General features: G+C 32.6%; 2 protein-coding genes across 3 annotated transcripts; one reads left to right on the plus strand and one right to left on the minus strand.

Moving 5' to 3' along the window:
- Window positions 1–949: 949 nt before the first annotated feature.
- On the plus strand, window positions 950–5,658 carry LOC133797964 (pentatricopeptide repeat-containing protein At3g20730). 2 transcript variants are annotated; one of them, XM_062236112.1, is made up of 4 exons: window positions 950–1,718; window positions 1,970–3,165; window positions 3,503–3,584; window positions 4,850–5,658. In XM_062236112.1, the coding sequence occupies exons 1-2, from the start codon at window positions 1,076–1,078 to the stop codon at window positions 3,052–3,054; spliced, it is 1,728 nt and encodes a 575-aa protein (XP_062092096.1). In that variant the 5' UTR covers window positions 950–1,075; the 3' UTR covers window positions 3,055–3,165; window positions 3,503–3,584; window positions 4,850–5,658. The 2 variants fall into 2 exon arrangements, with proteins under 2 accessions (XP_062092096.1, XP_062092095.1); XM_062236111.1 differs by having other exon boundaries at window positions 3,503–5,658.
- LOC133797965 (copper transporter 6-like) lies at window positions 4,523–5,309 on the minus strand. Its single transcript, XM_062236113.1, has one exon. The coding sequence runs from the start codon at window positions 5,307–5,309 to the stop codon at window positions 4,833–4,835; it is 477 nt and encodes a 158-aa protein (XP_062092097.1). The 3' UTR covers window positions 4,523–4,832.
- Window positions 5,659–10,758: the final 5,100 nt, after the last annotated feature.

Here is a 10,758-nt window from a genome sequence, read left to right on the forward strand (position 1 = left end):
ACGGCGTTAAGCACGTGGAGTGCAAAGCCGAGTACAACAAGGGCCAGGAGCAGCGCTAGCACACGGAGTGCAAAGCTGAGTATGACAAAGGGCTGGGAGTGGCGTTGAGCACACGGAGTGCAAGCCGTTAGGGTGAGGCCCTTCTCAGGATGCTGAAGTCATCCTCACGGTGAAGATCGCGAACCCAGGGCAGGTATAGTACCTGGGACGGCATGGCCGCTGTGTGTTTAGCTTGTTGGCTATTTTGTTATATGCTGCTGATAGATATGCATATGTTGAGTTTTCTTGCTGGGCTTCGGCTCACGGGTGCTCTATGGCGTAGGTAAGGGAAAAAGAAAGGTCGACCAACCATGAGTACGGAGAGCGTGAATCGACGTGTATATGTTCGGCCTGCTTGACTACCACGACCAGGGGTATTTTTGGGAAATGTTATGTATTAACCTAAATTATGTCGCCTAGTCGACCTTAATTGTATTTTGAGTTGTAAATATTTTCTAAACTGTGTTTTGGGATTCCAACTGTAAAACTTTCTTACATTCTCAATGAGTATCCAAATGTTTTATATTTAATGACTAGTAATGGGTTTTATCTCAACTTAGCTACACTTTTAACCTAAAATCTCGATTAGCAAGTGATTAACATATTTTAAACTCACTTAGTAACGGCTAGAAGGAAGCAGGGCGTAACAGAAAGGGTCCGTAGAGCTATAAATTTCAGGTGATCGAGTGGAAGAACTTGCTTTGTCAGTAAACTCTGTAAGTTGGTATACTTTTTTGTCTTAATTTTTGATGCATTACTCTTTTTCATTAGTCATTTTTTTATGAAGCAACCAATAAATTGTTTTGCATGCTTTTGGCTAGAGAATAAATTTTTTGGAATGAATTATACGGTGATACTATTATTGTGTAAACAAAAAATGACCTCCAATTCAAATTCCAATTAGGTGGCTTTCCAAACCTTAAAATTTTCCAACCACACACTTGGTTAAAATTACGAAGTACTCATAAAGTATTTATTGGAAGTGATCAGTGAGGAACACATTCTGAGGGGCTGATAGAGAAGAAAACCTCACATTATGCAAGTCCCATGCAGGACTCATAGACTGTTAGCTCATTCAAGCTCTGAATACTCTCTGTATATGAATATATTGCAACACTGTGTCGACACAAGAACTATTACACCTGGTCTTCTTGTTCACAACCGAGTTTTGACAAATGGGTTTTATTCAAATGTCCATTTAAACACGAAACTTGTAATCTTCTACGCCAAATTTGGCCGAGTTCCGGCCGCTCGTAGTATTTTTGACAGAATGGAAGAGAAGAGTGTTGTTTCTTGGACTGCTATGGTTTCTGGGTACACTCAAAATGGGTGTTTCAGAGATGCTTTAATGGTGTTTTTGGAAATGTGTAGAGCTGGTGTTAAACCAAATCAGTTCGGGTATGGCAGCACTTTGAGGGCTTGTACGGGTCTGAGATGTTTAGAGACTGGGTTTCAGATACAAGGGTGTATTCAGAAGAGTAGATTTATTGTGAATTTGTTTGTGCAAAGTGCATTGATTGATTTTCATTCGAAGTGCGGAAAGATGGATGATGCATGTTATGTGTTTGAGAGAATGTCTAAGAGGGACTTGGTGTCTTGGAATGCGATAATTGGTGGCTATGCTGTTCAGGGTTACTCTGATGATTCGTTTCGAGTGTTTTGTTCATTGATGAGAGAAGGTAATTTACGATTTGTTATTGAAGTTCCTAAACTTTATGCATAGAGACTTTGCCTCTTTCTTTTTCTTTGGTTCAATGTTTTTGAAATAGCATGCATTTTCCAGCTCTGTAGCTTGATTCTCAGTTAATCACATGTTGTCACAGTCTAGCCGAGGCTTAATGATCATGTTGACAGGGTTTATATAACATTATTTTGGAGATTAAATTCATATTCTTGTCTTAAAAAATTGAACGGTGCTCAATTTTAATAGGAGAACACCCGGATTGCTTCACCTTGGGAAGTCTTTTGAGAGCCTTAGCTGGAGGCAGTTTTATCATGAAGGTTAGTCAAGTGCATGCACTCATCATCCAACTAGGTTATGGATCATATAACTCTCTAAGTGGCTCACTGATCAATGCTTATGTAAAATGTGGAAGTATAGAAAATTCTTATCAAATATACATGAGTATGTCAGAAAAGGATATTATATCTTGCACTGCCCTGATAAGTGGATATGCACAAGAAAGTAACCACGGTAGAGATGCCCTGGATGTCTTGAAAGAAATGACTCGTATGCACCTGGTTTTCGATGAAGTCGCATTATGCTGTATGCTTAATATGTGTGCCAACGTAGCCTCACTGAGCTTAGGAAGACAACTCCATGCTCTTACTTTTAAACATCAATTTTATAATGATGTGGCTATGGGAAATGCTCTCATTGACATGTATGCAAAAACTGGAGAGATTGAAGAAGCAACTCGTGCTTTTGATGAGATGGAGGAGAAAAACATCATCTCATGGACATCATTGATTGCTGGATATGGTAAACATGGTTTTGGACATAAAGCAATTGAACTATATAAGAAGATGGAATGTGAAGGATTAAAGCCAAATGATGTTACATTCTTGTCCCTTCTCTGCGCTTGCAGTCATACTGGTTTGACTAGTGAAGGATGGGAATGTTTTAAAGATATGGTCAGCAAACATAGCATCTTACCTCGAGAAGAACATATAGCTTGTTTGGTAGATATTTTTGCACGTGGAGGCTGGTTGGAAGAAGCTTTTCATCTTATATGCAAGATGAATGTCAAACCGAATGCATCCCTTTGGGGTTCGATTCTCGGGGCATGTAGCACCTATGGGAATATGTGTCTTGGAGAAGTAGCAGCTAAGCATCTCTTTCATGTGGATCCAGATAATTCTGCTAATTATGCTGTTCTAGCAAGCTTATATTCTGCAACTGGTGCATGGGATAATGCTGGAAACATGAGGAATTTTATGAAAAATAGAAGTTTAAAGAAGGAGCCAGGACACAGCTTTTTACAGTCTACACAGAACAAACTTATACTTTTATAGACAAGTTTATATTTCAGAATTGTTAGCAGAAATGATGGCTTGTCTAATTCTGGTGGCAGTACAATAACACATTGAATTCCACAGAATGCTCTTGGCCTTCTTATCTTTATGGTATTCACGTATTTTTAAGACTTATACTTCAATATTTGTGTTTTACTTGATCTAACTACAAACATGTCAGTATAGACTATACTCTTTATTTTATTTTTTAAAAAGCAATTGGGATTAGAATTCCTACCCCTCCCACACACTCACACACCCAACCACTTGAGCTAGCTCCAAGTGGCTATAGACTATATATTTTTTTAAGTACTATAGCTTTAACTATTGCTATTTATTTTTTCTAAATTTGGGTATCCTGTTTGTGCATGGGCTGCCACTAGCTTATACTGATTACTTTTCTATCTATCTGGTGGTAAAAGTACTAATATGCAAAATTTGGCTGCAGGGTTATTTTTGCCCTAGTGGAAGTATAGTTTTGCTGGAAATTCTGTGATTGAGTGATCAACATTGTTACAGCAGTTGCAGAGGTATGTTGTTGATTAAAGAAATTATCTGGAATAGAACATAGAACATGAAGTGGATATGTGATTAACAAGTTTGGGCCCATAGATAAAATTCCATATCATTAGCATCTTCTAAGCAATCTCATAATGACCACTATAATATTCTTTCCAGTTTAAGTCGTATTGGAAGTTTTGCATTGTCACGGAGCATTACCATAGTTGATGCTTGACTTTATGGAAACCCTATTATTTTATTTTGGAATGGGCAACATTACAAACGCAGACACCTACTTAAAGTATCTTTCCACACATGGCCGCTAGTTGTGTTAGATATGAGCTACACCATATTCCTATAATCCTATTAGTTTTATAGCTAAAGAGACACATGCCCATGATGTTTTTTAATTTCAAAAGTTGGTCTAGTTTAATCTTAATGAACTTATGGATACCTTTATCTGGTACATATTTTCTGATTATATCTTCTCTTAACCACACCCACATAAGCAAGCCACCAAAACACAAAGGGGAAAAGTAAGGAATATTTTGATTCTGGATTCCATTTATCTGGTTATCTGTAAAACCAGAATGTGGTTCACATTCTGCTTGTTGTCTTACCGTGCCTGTACATGTAGCAGTAGACCCACACATCCCTGTCCTAGGGCTCTCCAGTCCTAATGAAAACCCCCCATTATGCAATATATCACTAAACCATTCATGCTTTCCCGTTTACCTCAAATTTCCCTATTAACACACAAATGGTCTCACATATAATATTTTACATTATTTTGTTTCTAGTCTTTATCGTTTCACCTGACCAGATTCTAATTATCATACCATTATTACAACAAAGAAATTTTAAGGATAATGGCTTCAGTGTGAACTCTACACAGATTTCACTGTGGGACTATACGAATCAATAGTCTAGATTAAACTATGGTAATTGTTGACAGCACTCAACGACATCATAACTTAACTGTAAGCAAACACATTAAAACTATAATGTTTTTATACAGAAATCAGCACAATTGCCTTAAATGCAGACCTAGACTTTTAGTCAACAACCTAAATCATAACTAAACCAAGACGAAGGCCACATTAAGAAGACTTTATTACAAACCTCACACGAAAAAACAAACACCCTAAGATCCCATTTATTATTATTTTATCTGGGAGGGCAATCACACATCAAGCACTAGAGTTATTCACACGCACACACAAGATGAAAATCAACATGTAAACACACAACATAGAAAGTAGTTATGTATGTTTGATTCAGACTTTGGGAGCAGCTTGGTTGGTCTGGGCATGTGAACGAGCTTTGATGATGAAGAATCCCAGGGTGTGTCCAGCCACAGCGGCTATGAAGATACCTATGTTGAAGGACATGACAGAGAGCATGACCAGATAAACAAAACCGATTCTGAAAGCATAGACACTGGCTTGAATGGCACCCGCCTTGATGGGGCTGGTGCCGGCTTTTACAGTAGGAGAGACTGACAAAACCTCAGCAGCTACAGCTATCAGAAAGATTAAGAAGAAAGCAAGCATATACATCCCAAGATTCTGGTTTGGCCAACCAGAGAACAAGATTACAGCATCTTTTCCCCAGTAAAGGCTCGAGTGCATCATCGCCTCTGTTGTGTTTCTCAGGTCGCCACCCATTCCGGGCATGTTGCTGCCACTCATACCAGGCATGTCACCACCACCCATAATGTCCACATCGTCGTGATTATGTCCCTCATGTGACATTTGCTTTGAGAGAAAGATTAGAGACTTGGGGTGATTTGGGTTTTGGCAGTTATTAGCTTTTCTTGTTTGTGTTTGTATACATGTAATCTAAATGGAAAGAGGAGCTGGAAAGCAACATCTTGGAAGTGCTGACAGGTTTGGGAAGTGCAAGAAGAACGTTTGATTGGTTATATACATATTTATTTATGCTTCATGGTTTCTGTTAGTTTTTTCATTTGTTTATTATTGTCACTCTAAAGCTCTACGAAAGTGAAAAGAAATGAAACCATATTTTAAAGCTCGACAACTTTAGTTTCTCTGCTCCATTAACATATTTTTATGAAATTTAAGTTATGGTTTTTCATAGTCAGATTATAGAGTTTTTTCTACTCACATTATGGGATCTTATATGGACCAATTGTTGGTTTAATTATGTCTGTTTTATTATATGCAAGATCGTATTTACATCGATGTTAGTGTTAACTAATTTTGTTTGCACCACTTTTAATACTTTTGCTTTTCTTTCCAAGTGTTTTGCTTTTATTATATATGATGGAAAATATAAAACGTCCACTATTGTTGTAGCCTTACCAAAAGGGGAAAAAACCTTGCTAACATGGTTTGGTGAATTACCAAAAGTGTGTATATACATCCATATGATATAAATTAGGATACATAATTTGGTGTAATAAGTGATTTGAAATTATTTCCCAACTGACATTGGAGTTGTATTCATTAATAGCAGATAGTATCGGGTTGTAATTTATTACTCAATTGACTTAATAAGCTTAGCTAACGTGTATGAATGGAATATTCTCACCAGCCATTTATGAATAGAGTAGAAGCTAGAAATATGCGTTACGACCCAGATGAAAGTTTAGTGTAATAATTGAGTATACATTTTTTGAGTTCTTAACATTACTTATTATTTTTAATTTTTTATGTTTGAACTTTATTTATTATCTCCGAAAATAAAAGAGAAAACAAAATTATTCCTTAGATCTCCTCTATGTAAACTTTGTGTTAAATTTGGTACAAAAAATGAGTTAATGTGATATTTAGCTCAATATTTATAATTGTCCTCCAATGCAGAATATACAAATTAATTTAAAAAAATCAACAATTCATTTAATATTTATTGATAATATATAAAATTAATATTTTTTATTTTATATTATAAAAAAGATGAATTAAAAAGTAATATAGTTATTAGTTGTTAATTGATAAATTAGTGGCAATATAGTAAATGAAAAATTGACATTTATTGTTGTGTCAAATTTGACTTGTGCTATATCTTGTGTCAAATTTGACACACTTTTTAAAACATTATTAGAGTGATACTTTTATTAAAATGTACTAAATATAATAATGACAATCTATTAGAGATGTTTTTAGGTCTCAACGATTAAAATTTGTTATTCCTAGTTTTTTACATAGTAGGCAAACTGATTCAATTAATGCATTGTAGTTCTATGCATGACGAAAGGGTGTTCATTGTCCGGGTTGGACGGAATTTTAAGGAAAATTTATATTTGTCATTATATTATTATTTTAATTTACTATATTAATACAAAATAACTGAATTATACCTTATTATAAAAATTTTAAAGTTTTTTAAATTTAATATATTAGTTTCCTTTTAAAACTTATCTTTTGTTTTTTTATTAAAATATTGTATAATTACTAAAATTGAGTTTTTTTAGTAACATACACAAACTAGTAATTACACCCATTATTATAGGAACTACTCATTTCTCTCAATCAAATCTCTAACTTTCTCACTCACGCACCTCACTCTTCTAACATTTCTTCTTCATTCCTAATATGGTGAATATTCAGAGAGCATTCGATCAAAGAGAGATTGACAGAGGAAAGTAGTAACGTCTTCAGCAAGAAGAAGAAGGTCCCAATTAATCATAAGTCTTGAGTGGCCAAAAATCTCAATTCTATTTTATTATTCTTTTTTTTTCAGGGTACTATTTGGTATATTCTGGAATGGTAGGAAAATTATTTCTACAATTGTCACGGGATTATCTATTATTATTTTCTCATCTTATCTTACATATATATATATATTAATAAAAAAATAAATCTAATTTTGACCACGGGACAAATGATTCAAAATTGAATTTTCTTTTCTTTATAGTACTTCCCATAGATTGGTAAGTTATCATTTATTTTTATTAGGATAGGTTAGGTTGGAACAACATATATACTTAAAAATATATGTTTGAGTAAATTATATATATAAATATATATTGATTTCTCATATTGGGGTTTAGAAGCAAAAATAGAGTAAGTTTATTCTTGAATTTATATTGTAATATACTAGTCTGTTTATTTTTGTCGAAAGCATAATTGTTAAACTGTTTTGTTTAGTTATATTGTAAAAATTTATAGTTATATTGTAATTTATTTTTTATTTTTTTGCAATTGTTGGTTTGGCATGATACAGGAAGATTTACAAAAATTGTTATTTTGTGTTTTATTTACTTTCTGGTTTATATTTGATTTACTTGTATCTTGTTTAGTAATTGAAAATATTTATTATAACCATGTGCTTGTTGATTTTTATTATTTTACTATATTGTTATGTTTATTTTGTTTTGTGAAGTGTAATTAATAAATAGTATTGTAATTCTCTAGGTATTGACAAGCTGTTGTAATGTTATATATGCATTTTGTTTTATGTTTTTTACCTAGTGTGCTATGTTGACTATTTTCACTTGTTATTTCATAGAAATGTGTTTTTATGAATATTTTTATTTTACCAGAGATGAATATGAAGTTAAGTTTTACTATTTTCAATGTCATGTAAGACAATAAATAAATATATATATGTTTATATATATTATATTTAATGAAATATACATCTATAATGTCAGTGTAATATTGTTGGTTAAAATATTTTAATGTAATAAATTTTGTATCATAATAAACAATTTTATTTAGGTAAAATCAATATTTGAACCAATAACTAAATTTATTTCTAGAAAAAAATAAATGAAAGGGTTTATATTATTTCACGCAGTCATTGATTTTTGTGTGCAATTGGCTGTTAAACAATAAATAAATATGTATAATTTTTAATAATCATATTTATGTTCAGGAAAAAAAAAATAACACAAAAAGGTTTATAAACAATATATGATTCTATTTTGTTAAAAGTAAACATTTAGTATGTCGTGATTGTTGATTTAATTAGTTTATGTAATAAATTGTACATCATATGAATAATTTTTTTAATTTAAATTCTTTTATGTACTTGTAATTATTAAACAATATTGTTTAAAAATATTTGTTGTTCTTTGTCATTGTTTATTTTCTATTTGATTATTATTTATTAACATTATTATGTTTGGATGCATATAAAAAATAAAGTTTTATTTTTTTACCTAGTTATGTTTATTATAATTCAGATTTTGAGACGTTTCTTATTTATATTGTTATTTTGGTTACTATGCAATAGTTTTGTTTATTTGATATACTTGTAGTACTTTTGTGTGGTACAATTTTGTTTTTTTATCATTATTGTGTTATTGATTGATTTTTGAAATTACGTTTTCACATCAATATACTATTCAGTTTATTTTTTATTTTTTGAATCATATATAATATATAATTAAGAGGTATTTGCGGCATAAATTCTCAAATTCTTGAATTTGTTACTGTAACATATCCAAACCCCAAAAATGGCGGCAAAAATCCTTAAACTCTCAATTTCTACGGTTTTGTTAGTACCCAATCCGTTAACACCAAGTTTGGACACTAATCAGGACATGTGTTGGCCCAATATTAATTCTTGTTTTTATTTTTTTAATTTCTTTTATTTTCTGTTTAGTAATTGTTTTAAGAAGAAATTACATGAAATATGAGATTTTTTTTAAAACTTTGATAAATATGACATTTTTTTTCCCTTAAGTTTTGTATGACATAATTTATTTATTTACATTTTTATGGGATTTTTTCCCCATATTTTTGTAATTTTATTAAAATATACCATATAATTTCAATATTGATTTTTTTTAATTACAGGATATTTTTATTACTATATATTTTTTAATCATATTTAAGTTAATAATATATATACATATATATATATAATTAATCGTATACATTAAATCATATAATTTTTTCCATTATATATATACATATATTATTGCTATTATTATTTTTATACGTATATACATATATATAAGATTATAAAATAGTACACATTTATATATATGGATGTATTATTATTGTTATTATATTAATTTTATATATACATTCAAATATGAGGTGATGAGAATGCCTTTCACTAATTGTGGTGATGATGATGGTGATGTCTGTGTTATGTCATTATTACATATATATATGTTGTTGGAGATGTATATATATGTCATTTAATTTCATTTTAAATAATAACTTATTACCACTATAAAAGTACATTTAGATTTTTTAGTAATGTGACAGTAACCGGTCACTACTATCAATTTTAACTGTCATGGCAAGTACTCGAGTGAATTGTAACTAGTTGCTGACAGATTTGGAAGAAAAAAAAAACAGATTAGAATACATCCAGTAAAGAAGAAGAAGGTTACCGGTTACCCCTATTAAAATAACTGATTGATAACTAGTTACTGAGCCAAACCTAAAAATTAAAAAAACTCAGAAAATAAAAAATTAATCCGAGAAGTAGTAGTAGAAGAAGAAGAAGAAGGTGGTAACTGGTTACGCCTATCAAAATAACAATTAATTAGTAACTAGTTACTTACCCAAATCTTTAAAAAAAAAAAAAAAAAAAAACTATTGTTAACTGAGATTTTCGGCAACTCTATCAATGAATAATATTTGCTCATAATAATATTAAAAGTATAAAATCGACACAGGGTTTTTACGTGGTTGGGGCGTTAACTAGCCTTAGTCCACGAGTCTATGTATTAGAGCTAGAAGAAGCTTTTTCAATGGAGTTTTCTAGTGATCTCTGAACAGAGTTTTCCCTCCCTTTTTTTCTTTTTTTTCTTTACATTGTTCTACAGCTTATATTTATAAGCTGAGGGGAATACCGGGTCTGGGCCGGATCCGACCCGGGCCCATCAGAGAAATGGGTACAAGGGGCCTATCTGATGGAGGCCCAATACAAAAAGGTATACAATACACGAAATTCAAACCAGCTAAGGCCCAATTGGTTGACCTGAGACACAAGCCTCGCCCGACAAAACGGCGCTTTGGCTCTGACCACTTCGAGTCACGAGGTTGATTCAGGAGACAAGACCAGTCAGGGAACTTGGCTGCGCAGTCCTGACACATCAGTGAGCAATCCCGAGGCGACCCTTTCTGCAGGCGAAAAGTGGGGGACAATGCCCACGCGAAATGAGGCGGCTTCAGGATCCTGGACGCTGGGCCCTTCAACCGGGGAGGAGGTGATCCAGGTCCGTTTACCATTGGCCCGCTCCATTTACCATAGGCCCGGACCACACCAAGGTCC

The sequence above is a fragment of the Humulus lupulus genome, chromosome 8 (assembly GCF_963169125.1).
Source record: "Humulus lupulus chromosome 8, drHumLupu1.1, whole genome shotgun sequence".
Taxonomy (NCBI): domain Eukaryota; kingdom Viridiplantae; phylum Streptophyta; class Magnoliopsida; order Rosales; family Cannabaceae; genus Humulus; species Humulus lupulus.

Excerpts from the sequence above, each read along its gene's own strand:
- LOC133797964 (XM_062236111.1), top strand. The coding sequence starts at position 1,076 with ATGCAAGTCCCATGCAGGACTCATAGACTGTTAGCTCATTCAAGCTCT. Across the intron at positions 1,719-1,969 it reads TTGTTCATTGATGAGAGAAG|GAGAACACCCGGATTGCTTC; the intron begins GTAATTTACGAT and ends CAATTTTAATAG.
- LOC133797965 (XM_062236113.1), bottom strand. The coding sequence starts at position 5,309 with ATGTCACATGAGGGACATAATCACGACGATGTGGACATTATGGGTGGT.